This window comes from Equus caballus, chromosome 19 (assembly GCF_041296265.1).
Source record: "Equus caballus isolate H_3958 breed thoroughbred chromosome 19, TB-T2T, whole genome shotgun sequence".
NCBI classification, from domain to species: Eukaryota; Metazoa; Chordata; class Mammalia; order Perissodactyla; family Equidae; genus Equus; species Equus caballus.
In genome coordinates, this window is record NC_091702.1 from 43,508,569 (window position 1) to 43,527,589 (window position 19,021).

General features: G+C 43.9%; 2 protein-coding genes across 5 annotated transcripts in view; one reads left to right on the forward strand and one right to left on the reverse strand.

Annotated features, from left to right (window-relative positions):
- PCYT1A (phosphate cytidylyltransferase 1A, choline) overlaps positions 1-19,021 on the forward strand; it is an 87,816-nt gene that overhangs the window by 41,165 nt on the left and 27,630 nt on the right. Inside the window, exon 9 of one of the 4 annotated variants that reach the window (XM_023623566.2) lies at positions 996-2,112. The exons of 2 other annotated variants lie outside the window; for them this stretch is intronic. In XM_023623566.2, the coding sequence (XP_023479334.2) occupies positions 996-1,043 (48 nt within the window). In that variant the 3' untranslated portion in view covers positions 1,044-2,112. Of the gene's footprint in view, positions 1-995; positions 3,548-19,021 lie in introns of those variants that run through there. One more of the 4 variants, XM_070243532.1, reaches the window with a different exon arrangement.
- Positions 356-18,507, reverse strand: SLC51A (solute carrier family 51 member A). The gene is made up of 9 exons (XM_001501302.5): positions 18,237-18,507; positions 17,525-17,619; positions 6,507-6,661; positions 5,509-5,582; positions 4,883-5,041; positions 4,202-4,313; positions 3,772-3,918; positions 1,258-1,363; positions 356-740 (listed from the first exon to the last, which is right to left on the reverse strand). The coding sequence occupies exons 1-9, from the start codon at positions 18,272-18,274 to the stop codon at positions 604-606; spliced, it is 1,023 nt and encodes a 340-aa protein (XP_001501352.2). The 5' UTR covers positions 18,275-18,507; the 3' UTR covers positions 356-603.

The following is a 19,021-nucleotide window of genomic DNA, read 5'->3' on the forward strand; positions in this document are numbered from 1 at the left end:
AAAATCAAGCTCCATGACCATATTATTGGGGGATTCCTTTTGCAGCTTGGCATAGAAGACTCAAAAAGCCATTGTCCCCAAAATGGAGGCTGATCCAGATCTCCCAGGTCTAGTGTCATCAGTGCCCTAATGACATATCAGTAAGGGAAAGAGCACCTTCCATCTGTTCTTCAGAAGCCTGCTTTCTTTGAGACTTGGGGCTTGTACTGTTTTGCCTGGCTGAATTCTACTCCAGTTCTTATACCAGACAAACTACCATATACTCTTCCCCCTTTCATTTTCTTTGGGAAAGCTCAGAGTGACCTTTCAGTATACAAGCTTTAAGGGCTAATAATGGCACCCACAGAGGCAGTGTACCCAGTTATAGAGCTTCAAACCCATCCTGTTTTTTTATTATAAAACTTGAAATACCTTTCCCAGGCAAGATCCAACAGAATTTCATCCTATTGCATAATTCATCTTCATCTCTATAGTCAAAGGTAATCTGCCATTTTGTGCTGACAATGGAATCCTTCCCTGTTTGGTCAAGGTTGAGGGACAGTGAAGAAATCTTGTGTTCATCTAATGAGTAAAGTGTCTCTTTCATTGTCCAAGCCATCTGTCTCAGGCTTCGAGGCTCATATCCAGGTCTGGAGAAGGGAAAGGTTCATATCCAACCTTGTCGTCTTTCCTTCGGTAGTACATTCGTGTCAGCACAGTTATCAGAAAAGTCTCCAGTATGAGGAGATGGCAATTCATCACTGCAGCATAGGGTGAAATATAACGTACGTTATGCTAAATTATAGAGGTGGTATCCCACCAGCAGCCCTTACACATGAGTTGAGCAACACTTTCTCCAATTTGTCCTCAAACCAGGACCTACAGATACTAAGCTGTCGTAACTAACATAACAAGTTAATGGTAGAGCCAGAAACAGAACTTGGCTCTTTACCTTCTGCAATCTAAGGCTAGCATTAAACCTCTTTTTTTTTTTTTTTTTTTTTTTTTTTTATCAGCATGACCTTCTGCTTCCCAACTATCCCCATTCTTCTCCCAGGAGCTAAGGACTGGCCTCAAGCTATGGGACTGCAGCTCTCTTCTCTGTGATTGGAGAAGTCATAGTCTCCTTAAAGCCTCTGCTGGGATTTCTTGGAGATCCCTTTCTGAGTGTTCTGAGCAGAAACCAGGCTGGCCCAACCTCTGTTCTAAGGTCCTCTCTTCCCTGACCCTCCCCCTCTTACTTATCCTGGAATGGGATAGGATCCCCTCTGTGCTCACCTTGAGACCTGATCTTAGAGGAAAAAGGAGGTGAACAAGCAATCTGCCCGCCATTGGCCAAGACTGAGAAGATGGCTGGCTGCAGGGCAGTCAGGATGAGGAGTGCCTGTAAAACAGAAAAGAGAAGCGAGGGCAGGGTGGGCCCAGCATCCATGGCTCTGAGGCCGGCTGGCCTGCTGCTGTGCTTGTCCTTCCACTGTACATTTGGCTGACCTTTAGATCAGTGTGGTTACAGAGGGCTGAGACTCACACTTGATTAAAATTTAGTGGACTTTTAACCTTTAGGCAAATTGTAATCTCGTCTTCTACCCAATATTTTGTGTGTGTATGTGTGAGGAAGACTGGCCCTGAGCTAACATCTGCTGCCAGTCTTCCTCTTTTTGCTTGAGGAAGATTGTCACTGAGCTAACATCTGTGCCAATCTTTCTCTATTTTATGTGGAATGCCGCCACAGCCTGGCTTGATGAGCGGTGCTAGGTCCGCACTTGGGATCTGAACCTGCGAACCCTGCGCTGCTGCAGTGGAATGCCTGAACTTAAACACTACGCCACTGAGCCAGCCCCCTACCCAATATTTTTTTGAGAGTTCCTGATAAGAAACAACAGGAACTGATTGGGGGTTTGTGTTTATTTCCCTATCTCAGCTATGGCTACTAATGAGCACTTGATGGATGAAAAGGGTGGATAATTAGAGAAGAGTCATTCCGTCTAGCTCAAGGACCTGAGATCCCTACTCCTAGAATGATGGACAGTGAACCATTAAAGTGCACTTTGAAAAACCTCTGCCATGCCAGGGGCTAGGGGGAGGTGGAAAAGAGGAATTAGTGTTTAATGGGTACAGAGTTTCTGTGTGAAAGATGAAAAAGCTCTGGCGATGTATGGTGGTGATGGATGAATGCACTTAATGCCACTGAACTGTACGCTTGAAAATGGTTAAAGTGGTAAATTTTATGCTATGTATATTATACCACAATAAAAAAAAGAAGAAGAAGAAGAAGAAAATCCCTGTCCAGAGGCCCCAGGAGCAGCACCATTTGTCTTAGTACTTGCCCTCCCTGAGTATACTTTCCTGAAGCATCAGCCTCTTCTAGGCAGACATGGCTTGTCCAGGCTTCCCCACAGTAATCATGGGGCAGTCACAGGGCTTTTAGCTGTGGCCTCACCCTAAGTGCTTCTGGTGCCCAGATCCTTTCTGCCCTTCAGTCTCTGACTCAATTTCAGGCTTTTCTCTCTTCTGTCTTCCCATTGCCCCTTCAGTTCTACCTGCTATGTGCCTGGAGATTCACGTTTCAGAGGCATCTGCTTAGATGAAATGAGAATTTATGTGAAATCACTCTGTTAACTATAAAGTGGTCACTACGCCTTGGGAGCAGGAGACAGGCCCATCACAGAGACAGACAGAATGAAGAGAGAAGGAAAACTAGATTGGGCTAGATGTCATTGCATTTGGTGGAAAAATTATCTTTGGGCTTAGAGAATGAAATGTGTAAAAAGTGAACAAACGTGCCCTTGAGAGAACTTTCAGACAAGGCGTGAAGAGGAAGAGGCAGTGTGATAAGAAGGAATGTGGGTTTGGGAGTTTAGCTCTAACAGATTTCTAGCTCCATCCCTATGTGCCTTTGAGCAAGTCCCATAACATCTCTGGGTCTCAGTTTCCTCATTTGTAAAATAGAAATAATAATGACTCGTAAGATTATTGTGAAAATTTAAGTGTAACGTATGAAAAGTTCCTAGCACATGGTAGTTCATAGTTGTAGCTGTGATACTGTTGGTGGTGATGGATTATAAGGTTTTAAGAAGTAATGGGTATAAAAGAAAAAAAAAGCTAATATAGAACAATTTAAGGTTTGATAATACACATGTTATGGGTTGAGTTGTGTCCCCCAAACAGATATGTTGAAGTCCTAACCCCCAGTAGCTCAGAATGTGACCTTATTTCAAAAAAGCATCATTGTTTCGGTTAACTAATTAGATGTAATCAGTTAAGATGAGGTCATACTGGAGTAGGGTGGGTCCTTATTCCACTATGACCGTTATCCTTATAAGAAGGGGAAAAGAGACATAAGACACAGACACTTGAGGGGAGAAGGCCGTGTGACGATGGAGGCAGAAATCGGAATGATGCAGCTGCAAACCAAGGAATGCCAAGGATTGCTGGAAACCACCAGAAGCTAAGAAGAAGTGAGGAAGGATTCTCCCCTAAGGTTTCAGAGGGAGCATGGCCCAGATGACACCTTGATTTTGTCTTCTAGCCTCCAGAACTGTGAGACAATAAATTTCTGTTGTTTTAAGCCACGCAGTTTGTGGTATTTTGTTACAGCAGCCCTAGGAAAGTATTACAGCACAGAAAAGAAAAAACTGGGAAGTGACAGGGATCATTTTCAAAATCTCACAGGAGGCTTAAGGCTTAAGAAGATTCCCAGACTCACTTTTAGCCTTTATTAGTCTCACCTCCTAACCCCAATTATTTGCAGCTCTATTATTAACCATCTTTTCTCTCCCAGGGTATAGTTACCTGGAACAGAGCAAATTTGGCTCCTATGTTCTGCTCACCCAGGTGCAGCCTTGCTTGACGGAAAATGATGCCCAGGGACCAGAGAGCCAACAGGGTGGACACCCCAAGGAGAGTGTTGATCCATAGAGCTGTGCTCTTCTCAGAAATCTGGTGCCAGACCAGAAAGTAGTCAGTGATGGAAGCAAGCCCTTTTCTTCTCCTTTTATTTCTCCTCTCCCCTGGTGCGAAAGGTAATAAAAGAGCCCCAAAGCCTTGGCGTATTCCAGTCTCCTCTCCCACCAGAGTCTCTACTTTTCTGCAACCACCCTGTCCCTGGGGCCACCCTACCCCTGGAGCCCTGTATCAGGGGATGTTGGCTCTAGCTATTCCTTCTAGAGCTCAGAGGTATGAAATGAGTCTTGGACTTTGCTACCCCTTACTCCTGGCTTACGTCTGCTGGGTCATAGATGCCATCAGGGATGAGAAACAGGCCCGCCAGGCCCGTTGTTATCCTGAAGAAGGCATACTGGAATGGGCCCAACATCAGCAGCTGAAGCTTTTTCCTGAAGGAGAAGAGGGTTAGGAACATGAACCAATAAATTACCCATCCCAAGAAGACCTCTCAGTTTCCTCACTGGCCTCCAGGGCTGAAGTTTGGCTGCCATCACAGACACCCAAACGGTTAAATGGATGAGGACATAGGAAGAAGCAAGAATGTTGAGAGCATTAGGAACCCTCTTTCTTATCTCCCACTCGCCTCCAGACCAGAATGCTGCCTTCTGAGCAAGAACTATCAGAGTGTTGACCCAACCTCACTAAACAAAATGGGCAAAAGGGGCAAGTAAATAGCCCAAGGCCCAGTTTGCTCTGTGTGACTAAAGTTTGTAGGGGGCAGTGAGCTTAAGTGATGGGAATTTTGGAGTTCTCCTTCTTCTGCTTCCCCTACCCTTGGGTGAGTGCCTAATATGTGGGTCCTGGTGTGGGCTGCCCACCCTTTCATCATTGGCTTTGTTCTATACAAGGCTAATCCCAAGAGGTTTGAAGCAGGGCCGAGAGGGCCAGCAGAGGCTCTTGGGAGAGTGCAGGAAGAGGCTAACCTGTTCCTCAAGCATGCCTCTCCCTCCCGCCTTACCTGGTGAGCATGATTTTGGGGCAACAGGGGCAGCAGCAGCAGCAGGGGCCTGTGTGGATCATCATTGGGGTGTCCTTCAGTGTCCTCATTACTGCCTCCTTCCCCCCAAAGCCTTCCACCATGGCCATCATCAGCAGATAAAAGCACACAGAGTAAAACCTGGAGCAGGGGCAGGGGGAGAGATGGGCCTGGAGTGCACAGAGGGGAGGCAGCAGCCAGCTGAGGGGACACCTTTTGCTGCCAAAGAAAGACAGATTGAAAAGGGAGCAGGAAGGAGTGGGGTTTACTCAGGGGATCACACGGTAGGGAGCAGGCATTCTAAATGTGTGACCCAAGAGGAGTGAGAAAGAGGACAGGTTCCAGGGGTCTGGAAAGGGGAATTTCCGGCTGTGGGAATGAAATGGTGACTGAGGATGAACAGAACCAGAAGTTCAAGAGACCTGGATTAGCACAAGTTGGAAAGGGCTAGATTCGGGATCAATTAATTGGTTTGTAGGGATTTATGGAAAGGAAGAGGGATGAAAGAAAAGAAGACACAGATTCTGGAGTCCTGGGTGAATGGGTGAGCAGAAGGGAATGCCAGAAGTAGACCCAGCTCAGAGCTAGGGATGGGGCAGGACACTCACGAGATTATGGCCATTTCCACTAGTGTGAGGGAACGAGGGATCCAGAGACCAAAGCAGCAGAACACAGACACTACCTGCTTGGAAAGGAGCAAGAAGCCAGTTAGAGCAAGGAAGGAGACTTTGCGCTTACCCTCTGGGCCTTTTGTGGCAAGCGCCCAAGGAAGCAAAACCTAAACATTTGAGGCACCATTATTAAAAGGGTCCAGCTGGAAAAATAACTAATTAAATCAACTAACTAAAAAAATTTTTTTTTAATTCGGCTGTCAGTTTCTTCTAGGTCTAGGGTTAGAGACAGCAAGTCACCTTGAGACAGGGGCTCTTTTGAAGACTATCTTATCTTATATGCCTGGGGTAGGAGTAGGTAAGTTCATCTTTAGGAATAAATGGATCAAGATCCAACCCTTACTTTTCAACATCCCACGTTATTAGAGCATCTCTGATGACTTGCAATGGCCCAGGCAGATTTCATCTGGCAGGAGAGGACCTCAAGGGCTCTACTCTCCACACCAAACAGACACACAGAGCTCACCACAAAGAAACAGAAGTCCAATTTATGGCCTAGGAGCAAGCCAAAGGCCTCCCTAATGGCTGTGGGAATGAGTTAAAAAGGCCTACAACGTAAGAGTAGAGCTGAGTATGACTGTTGGAAAAATATTCTTTCCCTCCTACACTCTGAGGAGGCACTACTTGTCTGTACAGGAAGCTTGCTTTTAACAGCAGTACTGTGGCAAGGGAGTAGTGAGTGGGGCCGCTGGTGGGCTGAGCACTTTCTCCAGCTGGCTCTGTGGGCCTAAGAATCCAAACACTCCATCCCACTGCCTGTTGGCCTTCCAAGCATGGAGTCCTGATTGCAAACGGAGATCAGATTACAGTCCTCACCCTAAGGTGGAGAAGGCAGCAACCCTTTGCTGCCTTGAATTGTTGAGTTTAGAGGAATTATCAAAATGGTCCCTGCCTCCTCCCCAGTCTCTCCCAAAGGACAAGTACAGGGCCCTCACCGTGGGTGCAGAACTGCTCCAGAGCAGAGTTCTCCTCTTGATGGGACAACGGGTGTTCTTGTACAAGTAGACAGCATCCTCCAGGAAGATGGCAATCGAGCCCAGGGCAAGCAAGGTCAAGATGACTGTGAGGGCAATTTGCAAAGGACCCAATGCTAGAGTGGAAAGAGAGGGCAGACTCCAGTGAGCTGAAGACCAGGACTGAGAGGCAGAAGATGTTGGTTTCCTCACTTGGGTCTAAATTACTTGACCATATGTATAATTATCTGGTCTAGGCTCCCATCCATGCAGAAGAATGGCTTTTTCTTAGAGGGTATCGAACATGTGAGTAAGAAATAGTCATTCTTCTGCATGGATGGAAGATAGACCAGATAATTCCAGGTATGGTAAGGCTTACCTGAACCAGAGTATAGACACCAAAAAAGTTTTTACATAGTTACCAAAAATTTTGAATTAGGCAGTCGGCAGGACCTATTCACTTTTCTTTTTTTCTTTTTTTTTGAGGAAGATTAGCCCTGAGCTAACTACTGCCAGTCCTCCTCTTTTTGCTGAGCAAGCCTGGCCCTGAGCTATCATCTGTGCCCATCTTCCTCTACTTTATACATGGGACGCCTATCACAGTATGGCGTGCCAAGCGGTGCCATGTCCGCACCCGGCATCCAAACCTGTGAACCCCAGGCCACCAAGAAGCGGAACGTGTGAACTTAACCGCTGCGCCACTGGGCTGGCCCCTCTATTCACTTTTCTACCTCCAGTGCCAGATGTCATGCTAGCAGACATGGACCATTTACCATTATAATTGAAGCAGAATGTAATTAATGGGATACTTAAGAGCTGTTTAAATTTTATTTCAAAAATTATGTCACGAAACTGGGACATTAGGAAGGAATTTTAACAAAAGTGAAATGGATACAAGTAAAGACCCCGAAGACATTCTTCCCATGTTGGCCTCACACTTAAATGTTGTTCGGTAGCTCTATTTAGTGTTTATTGCAATCAGTTGAGGAATTATTAAAAAGTAGCTGTCTAGGCCCTACCCTCAGAGAGCAGGCTTCAATAGATCTGGGATGGGCCCAATAATCTGCATATTTAACAGTCTCACCTGATAATGGTCAGAGGATAACAAACATTTTAACAAATACCAGTGAAGCTCCTGGGGGCTTATCATTGCTAACAGGAAAAAATTAATATGGTCACAATATGTGTTTCTGAACATGTTATTCATCAATGCAACAATTAAACAAATGGTTCTGTGTCCTTCGTGACTAAGCCTGGACCCTAATTTATCTAAGTCTCTTCCCTAGTTGGCAGACTCTCTTCTTTCCACCTCCTGACTGGCTAGATGAGTGGAAGAGGGAGAAGACTGTGAGAGCCGAGTCCACTGTCCTACTGTATTGGGAGTAAAGTATGAGGAAGGTGTTGGCTAGTCTGCCCTATATTTTGGTGGCTGAAGGCAGCTCAATCAGAGATAGTACCACTGAAACGAAAACAGGGAGGAAGGAGACAATACCCACTAAAGACTTGAATTGTCATTTGGCTCTGGTGGCTTCACAAGAAGCATCCAGGACAAAGGTGACTCTGTCAAAAAATGTCACCTTCATCCTGGTTGTTCTTATTTTGGGGCACACATTTTTCTCTTTCTTTGCTTTATCCAAAGGGAGCCCTTTACCTCTGACCACAGTTATGGTCTAATGACCAATACAGAGGACCTGCCCTTGGTGGAAGGTGGACCTTGGAATCCAGCTCCCAAGCTGGATTTTTAAATTTTTTTATTTTTTATTTCTTTGAGGAAGATTAGCCCTGAGCTAACACCTGCTGCCAATCCTCCTCTTTTTGCTGAGGAAGACAGCCCTTGAGCTGATATGTATGCCCATCTTCCTCTACTTTATATGTGGGACACCTGCCACAGCATGGCTTGATAAGCAGTGCATAGGTCCATGCCTGGGATTCAAACCTGTGAACCCCAGGCCGCCAAAGCAGAGTGCCCAAGCTTAACCACTGCGCCACCGGGCTGGCCCCCCAAGCTGGACTTTTGAAGTCAGTGGTAAATTTTTTCTTCCTATCACAGGCCAAAACGACAGGATTGTGCTATTTTTTCCTCCTACCCATCCCTTCCTCCACCCACCTCTACTTAGTTAGGATACAGCCCTCTGGGGGACTAAATTTCTGGCCTGGCATCCTGTTACTGTTAGCTCTGTTGCCTCTTTCTCAATTACCTCTCCAGACACCACTCCAGTAGGCTCTGCAAGTTTTAAACATTAAAAAACTGGTTGCAGTCCTTTCTTAAAAAGAGACTTTACCTTTTCTTCCTTGAAACTTTGAAAAGATAAACATCACAAAGGACTTTTTTACACAATTTTACCATTATACAACAAAAATGTGTATTTAAAACAGTCATGGGGATACACATAAAGCCTGCCATATATCAAAATAATTCCAGATAGATTAAAGAGATGTCTTTAAAAATCAAGCAAAAAATTGAGAGATAAAAAAAGAGAATTGTATTTATCAAAGCTTTGAGGAGGGAAAACCTTCCTAAGCTTAGGAGCAATCCAAGAAATCACAAAGAGAATGATGGTCAAATTTGATATACAGAGTTTAAAACTTCTGAATGTTAAAAAAAAAAAAGGCAGCAAACAGACTGGAGGAAAGCATTTTTAATAAAAGTGTACTCAAGTTTAAGATATTTATTACATAAGGAAAATTGATAACAAAAACAGGATGCTCTTGCAAATAAATGGGAAAATTATATTAACACCGTTCAGGACATGTGGGAAAATAGTCAACCTGCCTAGTAGTCAGGAAGAGCAAAATAACAATGATATATTATTTTTGTTCTATTAAAAGATAATGTTTATAATATTATTGACTAACAGCCCTAAATTAAAAAACAACTTAAATATCCAACAAAATTGGAATTATTAAGTAAACTACCCAACAGGTAGTTTTTACGCAGGTGTGAAAAATTTGTGGACGCCAATAAAAAGTCTTTGCAAAGAATATGTAAAAATATTTTTTCAAAACTTATTAGCACTCAATAAAAAAAAACATTAACAGACCCACACGTATACAGTCATCTGATTTATGACAAAAGCTCCACTCCAATCCAGGGGAAAAGAATGTTTTTTCAAGAAAGGATGCATGGGTTAATTGGATATCTTTCCAGGGATAAAAAAAGAACATGGACCCCCTCCCTCACATCACACAGAAACACCTAAATGTGAAAGTCAACACAATAAAGTTTTTAGAAGAAAACAGAGAAGTGTATCTTCTGGACTTTGAGACAGGCAAGTTCTTTTAAAATAGGACACAAAAGCACTAATCTTAAACAAAAAAATTGATAAATTGGACTTCCTTAAAATTAAGAATTTACATTTGTCAAAAGAAACCATTAAGAGAATGAAAAGACAAGCTTAGAGAAGTCATCAGGGAAACACAAACGTGAGATGTCACTACGTACTCCCCAAAAAAGCCAAAACTGAAAGGACTGACGATTCCAACTGCTAGTGAACATGAGGAACAACTGGAACTCTCATACATTGCTGTTGGCAGGATCAACAACCACTTTGGAAAACAGTTTAGTAGTATCTATTAAAGCTAAACATATGAGGCCAGCCCGGCGGCGCAGCAGTTAAGTTCGCACGTTCCGCTTCGGCGGCCCGGGGTTTGCCATGTTCGGATCCCGGGTGCGGACACGGCACCGCTCATCAAGCCATGCTGTGGCAGGAGTCCCACATATAAAGTAGAGGGAGATGGGCATGGATGTTAGCTCCGGGCCAGTCTTCCTCAGCAAAAAGAGGAGGATTGGCAGCAGATGTTGGCTCAGGGCTGATCTTCCTTAAAAAAAATAAGTAGAATAAAATAAATTTATTAAAAAAAAAGCTAAACAACACCTACACTATGACACAGAAATTTCACTCCTGGATACATATTCAATAAGAAATGAGTGCTTATAAACACTGAAATAATGTTCATAGCAGCATTATTCATAATAGCCCAATCTGGAAACAGCCCACATGTTATTCAACAAGAATATAGATAAATAAATTGTAATATATTCCCACAATGGAATATCATGCAGCAATAAAAAAGAATGAACTATTGATACATGCAACAACATGGATTAATCTTAAAAACATAATGATGAGTGAAGGAAGCCAGACACAAGAGTACATACTGTTTGATTTTGTTTATATGAGTTGAAGAACAGGGAAAACTGATCTACAGAGGTGACAGAGGTTAGAGTTGTGGTCTTTGGAGGAATGTTAACTGGAGGGAGTATGACAGACTCTACTGCATGCTGGAAATGTTCTATTTCTTGATCTGGGTGGTCGTTTCACAGACGTACATATAGATAAAAATTCATCAAACTATATACTTAAGATCATTACCCTTTACTGTATGTAATGTATACCTTAAAAAAACTGCTTATGTAAACAAAGCAGAATGCAAAACTAGCACAGTAAAATTATAGCCATGTTTAAAGGATTTGATTGGGGAGAGAAAGGTAAAAAAGAGTTGAAGGAAAGAGTAGGGCACTAATATCTCTATCTTACAAAATGGAAAGTCACGAAAAACTGTCCATAGTCGGCAGAATTAGAAATAGACTATAGCTATAGTGTATAACTATAAAAAATAACTAAAAATATTGACATAATTACATAGAGAGAATGGAAGGAGATTGGCGCAAGTGAGATAAATCCTCATGTATCACAGAGGTACCACAGATGATGTCCAAAATTGATACCCCAGGAGATAATGGTGTGCACATATTGGTGATTTGAAAGTAACTATCAGAAGAATCATCAGCTAAAAGAAGGAGGAAGATTAGAAATGGGAAAGGAGACAGCAGGGGATTGTTGATTTTCATTAGTAGCCCTTTGGTACTATTTGAATTTTTAACCAAGTTCATGTATTACTTTGATAAAATAAAAACATTAAAAAATCATTGCATAGAAAAATGACTAGAAACAGTAAACAAAATTAGCAATGCTGTTTTAGATGATGGGACTGTGGGTGGTTTTGTCTTTTCTGTCTTTTCCTCTTACTTTTTTCTATCTTTTACAATTATTCTATAATGAACATGTATTTTATAACAAAAAATATGTTTTTTTAAAAGGACACATTTTGCCAAATATATAATAATGTGAAAAAATTTATATGATGTCATGCTTGTAAAAATATGGAGTAAAATTGTAGGTAGGGTATGATTTCTACTAATGTTAAATAAAAGCATAGAAAAAGAAAATTACACTGTGATATTTGCGGTGCCTGTCTCTGAGCGGTAGGACTACATACGACTTTTCCTCTTTTTACTTTTCTGTATTTTCATATTTACTTTACTGAACCTGAATTATTTTTACAATAGAAATGTTTAGTTTTAAAAGAATACGGACGAAAGATAGAAGTCCAAATAGGTGTAAACCAAAATTAATTCAGTAGATTTCTAAAACCAATGTCCATTGTTAGGAGGGGGAGACACTGCTGGAAGCTTCTCCTTGCCCAACCCAGCCCGCCGCACCACCCCCCTCCCCAGACCCCGCCCCCTTGACTCTTGCGCTCATCAGCTCATTGAGAGCTGAGAGCGGAAGCTACACTTTCGCAAGCCGTCAAAGCCAAGACTCCCAGTCGTCACAGTCCTTCACTGCTCTCTCCTCCTTGAAAATCTCCCTCCCCTTGCCTCCCAGAACCGCAGTCCTCCTGCGGCCTCTGACCTCAGCTCTCTTCTACTGATTCCTCCTCTCCCGCACCCTGTGTTCTCCAAACCCGATCATGCTCAAGGCAGCTCAGCTCTTCTCTGGTTACAGAGGTTTAGGATTATCCCTACCACTCTTTCAGACTCCCAGCAACCACGTGAGCTGTTCCCACCTCCAGGACTTTACACTTGGCTTCTGCCTGTTCAGCTTTTCTCCCTGAGCTCCATGTGGCTGGCTCCTTCTCGTCACTGAGCTCTCTGTTTACATGCCCCTGCTCAGCTAGCCTCCCCGAGGGCCCTGTGTGATGTTGCCCTCCCCCCCACTCCACCTTCCGCAGTGAGATGATTTATGTATTTACTAACTTGCTTCTTATCTCTCTCCCCATGTAGCGTAAGCTCCACAAAAGCAGGGATTTGTCAGGCTTTTTCTCTGTTCTACCTCCAATTGCCTGGAACAGTAACTGCCTGTGACTATTGAATGAAAATAACCGCATGAGGATTGCTATTGTCATCTCCATTTTATAGGGTTTTTCAGGAAACTAGGCATAGATTGTTAAGCACCGTGTCCATGGTCACACAGCCTGGAAGTGAAGGAGCTGGGGTTTAAAGCCAGGGGTCCTGATGAAAAGCCCATAATCTTAACTGTTACACATGCTCACTCTTGGTGTGTATTCTCACAGACATGGGAGAGAGTGTGGAGTGATAGAAGCAATCAAATGCAAACCTAAAAGGTTAAATTTATGAAGGTGGGGATGGGGCATATCCTGACTGTTCAATACAGAAAGGCTTTTGCAGTTTCTTGTAACTGCTGGCTTTGGTACTCTATTCTTTCTCATACTTGCAGTATCTACAGGCTCCCCTATCCACTTCCGCAGCGCAGAATGTGAGAGAGAGAAGTGCCTGAGCATCCAGAGTTTGACACCACTGCTCTCCATCAAACTCATTTGTCTTCTTAGAAGATTGTCCCCTACCTTATTTTTCTGAAACTTAATAGATATTATGGGGCAACAGTGTTCTAGCACCAAAAAATTTTTGGAAATGCCTTAAACAAAGTTAAACATGTTTCTTTCCTTCAGAACATACTGAAGTTTTTAATCTGATTTATATTATTAATTTCCAAAAGGATGTCATAGAATACAGCTTTTACAAAGCTTGTTTTTCTGTGGACTCTTTTCACGAAGCACTCCTTGGGATTAGTGTGCCAGGGAACACACTTTGGGAAATGCTTGTCTCACTGACCATTTTGAATACAATTATAGCTTTAGCAGTTAGCACATTTCCCACTGTCTCGAAATAGTTAAGATTACTTTTTAAATAATGAAAACAATATCAGAACCTTAAAATTTTGAAAAAGGGGGATGAGGCATAATCCTAGCTAGTTCCTAGCCAAAAATTATTTTCATTTTTGCATATTTGTTACCACGGAGGTTAAGAGCATAGACTCTGGAATCAGAGACACCAGAGTTCAAAGTAAAATTCCACTTACTGCTTGTTCTATGACCTTGGACAGGTTATGTATCCTCTTATTAAATCTCTTAGCACAGCACCTGGTATGAAGTATTTCCTCAATAAAAAAGTAATTTAAAAAAATATCCTGGTTAAAGTGCATACACGTTACATTACTTCAATCATACTGTAAAATTTTGTATTCTGTTTTTACATCTAACATTTCATCACAGCCTTTCAAAAACTATTTTATAATTATTTTTAAAATTATAAAATATTTCAAAAGTAAAGGAAATAATAGAGCAGGGCTGGCCCTGTGGCACAGCAGCTAAGTGCACATGTGCTGCTTCAGCGGCCGGGGTTTGCTGGTTCAGATCCCGGGTGCGGACCTACACACCACTTGTCAAGCCATGTTGCGGAAGGCGTCCCACATATAAAGTAGAGGAAGATGGGCACAGATGTTAGCTCAGGGCCAGTCTCCCTCAGCAAAAAGAGGAGGATTGGCAGCAGATGTTATCTCAGGGCTAGTCTTCCTCAAAAAAAAAAAAAAAAGTTGAAAAAGAAAATAATAGAGCAAACGTAAATATAACCATAACCCATTTTAAAGAGTGTTACCAAATTGCCAATTTTGCTCCAAAAGTTGTTTTTAGAAAAATAAAACATTACAGATGTATCTGAAGGCCCCTGTATATGTCTCCCAGATCCTTTTCCCTTCCTGACCTCACCCCTCAGGGGTAACTACTACTCTAAAGCTGGTGTATATCTTTTCCATTTATGTTTTAATTTTTACAACATATGTACATATTCAACATATGATATCGCTTTGCATCTTTAAAAAGTTTATATAAATGGCACCATCCTGCAAAATGCTTTTTCCACCCAACATTGTTTTCATGATTTTTGGTTGTTTTCATCATGACAAACAAATGATGCAGTAAGCATTCATGGAGGTGTCTCCTTGGCACGTATAGGAGAATTCCTCTATTCCTACACGTAGGATTCGAACTGCTGGGGGGTAGGAGATGAGAATCTTGAGTGTTACAGATAACTAATCACCCTCCAAAGTGGCTACACCACTTTTTACTCCCACCAGCAGTCTATGAGAGTTCATAGTTTGCCTCAAATTCACCATCACTTGGGAAAAATCAGCCTTTTTTTCCCTATAAGATAGTAATAAATGATATTTTGTTGTTTAATTCGCAGTTCCCTAATTACTAACAAAATAGATAACCTTTTTGTGTATTGGCCATTTTGATTTCTTCTTCTATGAATCATCTGTTCATATAATTTAGCCAGTTTTTGTTGGGTAATTTTTCTTATACTGCCTACTCATCCTTCATTGCTTAGAGGCTTGAAAATATCTTTTCCTGATGTATGGTTTGGCTTTTAATGTTGTTTTTAGTGTTTTCAGTTGTGCAGAAGTTTGTTTACTTTATATAGTCAATCTTTCCGTGATCATTTGTGCTGTCTTGTGTTTTGAGAAATTATTATCTACTCCCAATCATAAAAATATCTTTCTATATTTTCTTTTGTAAAAATGCCTACATTTTACATTTAGGTATTTAATCTGAATTAAAGCTACTCTGGAGCTATTTTCATGTTTATTTATTTGCCATAGGGACAGGCAATTGTCCAGCATCACTTCCTGGAGAATCCATCTTGCCTCCTGGTGTGTGTAGCATCCTTTCATAAAGCCAGTCCCCGAATGGGCAGGGGTCTATTCTGGGCCCTCGATTTTGTTCCATTTGTCTGCTCATCAGGTACAGTTTGTACCTCATTGTTTTAATTACTATAGTCCTAGTATAAGCCTTAATCTCTGGTAGGGCAGGTACTCTCCTTACACTTTTTCAAAATTGTCTTGGCTTTTCTTGGCCCTTCACTCTTCCATATACATGTTTGGATCATTAAAAAAAATCCTGTTGGGATTATAATTACAATCATATCACAGGCATTTCGAAAACAGATTATTGAAAGGTTCAATAGTTCTCCCAGAATAGCTCTTTTTTAAACAGCTTTTAATTTAAGGAACAACACAGTTTACAAATGAAGAAGGAAGGGGTTTCACCACATCCTCCAATGGGTGCCTCTTCCTGACTCCTTGTTTCTGTCAGTGTTATCACCATTGCCCAGATCCCTAGTCATCATTAGAGTCTCTTTTTCTTTCACTTACCTTGTATAGATATTTACCAGATTGCCTGCTTTTCCTTTGAAATGCCTATATTCCCCAACCTTCCCTTCCTTTCCCTGGCATTGCCCTGGCTCAGCCTCTTGTCCTTCATGCTGGGCTGGGGCAATAACCTCGCATTTATACCCCTGCTTCTCAAAGCGCTTCTTCCCTGAAGCCACCCTGATTACTGATTAATGGTCCAGATGCACCATCCAGCCCCTCCCAATCCCAGAGCCCTCACCAGCTCCTTCCATCTGTTGGATAAAGTACAACGCCTCTGCCTGACACTCATCAGGCCCCACCTTTCCTGCCCAGCCCTCTCACTTGTCCCCTACTTCCCACCAATAACCTTGAATCCTGCTAGATCCAGCTCCTCAGTGTCTGGGGGACCTGCCTGCTCATTCTCTCTATCCCCCCTCCAGCAGTGCCCACTGCCTGCTCTCCACACTCCAATTGCTACCAACACCGACAGTTGCACCTGGAGCAAGGCAGCTCACCCGACTGTCAGACCCAGTATGGTCTCCCTACTTTGAACATCCCTCTATCTGCACACTTTGTAGCAAAGCAATGTGAGCTCTGTTTTCACAGGGTCAGGCACGGTTTCTCAATCTCAGCACTATTGACCCAAAAAATTCTTTGTTGTAGGGGGCTTTCCTTTGTTTCCAGGCAGCATCCCTGGCCTCCACCCACTAGATGCCAGTAGCACCCTCTTGTTGTAGCAACTGAAACTGCCTCCAGACATTGCCAGAAGTCTCCTGGGGACAAAATTGCCTCTGGTTGACAACCACTGATATAAGGGAAGACTTGTACCACCAACTGTACTCTCTGAACAAGAGGTTCCGGGAGCTGGAGGTTGCAGCTGCCCTCTGGCACAAACCACAGAACAGCTACAAGGTGTTTCTGGTTACTCTCTGGCAGTTGGCATGTGCTCTGGTTCAGAGCATCTGAAACAGGGCTGAACACTGTCCCAGGCCATGCCTATGTCTGCCTCCTAACGCACATTGACCACATCCTGTTATTCAGAAAGCGTCTGCTCCTTGAGGTGACAACATCAGGAAGGAGGCTGGGAAAGCATTAAGGATACCATAGAGACACAGACTCCTATTTATCAGTGTCTAAGGTGTAGTTAATCGTGCAGTAGGAAAACAAAATAAAACGTAGATATGAACACATTTGCTATAAAGATGCTAGGTTCATTTGATTATTCATGATTTAGGTGTCCAGGGAATAAACTGAGTCCCATCCTCTGCCTTTCACTTTCAAAAGCAATTCAGTACTGGATTTAGTGGGCCAACACTGTCAGAATACTTTTACAGGTTCACTAAGTTTTAAGAATGCTGTTCATAGTAACTACCCCTCTAGAATGATACAGTCTTGAGTCCCTGGATGCCCCTGGGGTCTGAAAAATGCTCCAGGCCAGTGTCCCCAATTTGAATGAGCTTTGAGTCTGGGATTTGTGGGAGGTCCCATATGCAGGTTTGTCTTCCAGGCTGAGTTGTCATTCCCCTTTTTTGACCTACTGGCTCCTTGAGGAGTTGCTCTTCTGCAAGGCTTTAAACCATGATGGACTCTGGGACAGCCATCCTCCCAGGCTCTCCAGGCTGGCCAGCTCAGCACCACCTCTTCTCAGCTCCTCTCAGCTGTGCTGACTTCCCACTGGGATGCTCATTTCCTCCTTTCAGTTCCTTCTGGGGAGGGTCCCTGACTTACCTCTCAGAAGCTGCGTTGCAGTGGGAGGGATTGAGAAGCAGGCAGAGGGGATGCTGTAATTGGTTTTCAGTATCTCCAGAAGATCTGCCGTGTACCTGGAGAGACGTCAGCCTGACTTCAGAATATGGGGACTTGGGGAAGGAGGAGGGTACCAGAAGGGACACTAGTTATTTGACACTCCCTCAAATACTCCTGGGTTCAGGGAGCTTGTCCATTTCCCCTAAAGGCCTCGAGGGAATGGAGAATTGGTCCAGGCTAGTGTGTAAGGCAGGCTGCCACCCACGCCACGGGCAGGTCCGGCTGAGGTGCCCAAAAAGCCCACAGTCCATTCACTCTACTTCCATCGAGGCAGCAGCCCAGGGGCTGGCTAGGGAGAAACAGCGGGGTCCTAGAGAAAGAGCTTAGCAGCCTTGGGACCCTTAGCACCAGAGATGGGTCCCCAGCTGGTCAACATTCTGTGCATGCCCCCCACAGTCCCCACCTCTGGGATCTTTCTCCAGTTGAGGGGCAAAGCCAAGGCTCTTGGGGTCACGCACTGGCCTAACCCCACAGTGTCTTTGAGGACATCATGAACATTATCAGTCCCATCTCATTCTGTGTATTGGGAGCCAGAGGGCCCTGGGAGGGAGGGAGAGACAGGCCAGAGCGATAGGGGCAGCTGGCCGCTGCTTAGCAGCTGGCTTCTGGCTCAGGGCCTGCCGCTCTCACTCACCTGGGGTCAAGCTTTATCTGCGTCCTGCCTGACTCCATCGTCTTCTCTCCCTCCCTGGCTCTCCCAGCAGGCACCGAAGAGCAAGGAAGGGAGGGCAGGTGGGGGCACTGAAAGAGGAGGCTCCCACTTGCCCCGTTGCCTGCTGGCTTTTCTCAGAGGATCCAGGCTGCAGATAGGTGGAGTGGCTGGGTCTTCTCTTCTGGCTCTTCCCCTCTTCGGGCCTCCTGTGCCCACAAGTTCCTAGAGTCTATCTCAGAGTTCACCCAGGAGGAATTTGATCCTCTCAGCTGGCTGAGTTCCCTGGTTCCTGACTCCTCCCTGTCCCTAGGTGTGGTCCCTCCTGCCTCCCTCCCACAAATGCCTTTGGCCACCCCTTGTCCCTGGCCCACCCCCATCCTACATCCCCCGCCAAGGAGCCTTCTAGGGCAGGGGTAGGGACAAAGTTCTCAATCCTCTCTGCAATACCTCCTGGTCAGCAACCCCTCACCCTGGAACCTGTCTGGAGCTCAGGCTCTGGTCCGCTGGAGACGGGAGAGTCAGGGCTGAGGCCTTGACTGTGTTGGTACTGTTGGCCTGGCATGTGGAGGGGAGGACTAGCTGGAAAAGCCAGCTGAGGTCCGTCTGGGTTTCCCAAAGCCTAGCCCACCACATCTTGATGACAGGCTTATCCAGCCAAACAGCAGCCAAAGATGCAGTGAGTGGGAAGGAGGCTGTATTTAAGAGGCAGAGTTGCTGAGTGAGATTTCTGAGCATTTTGACAGATTTTGAAAAGCTGTGCCAAATTA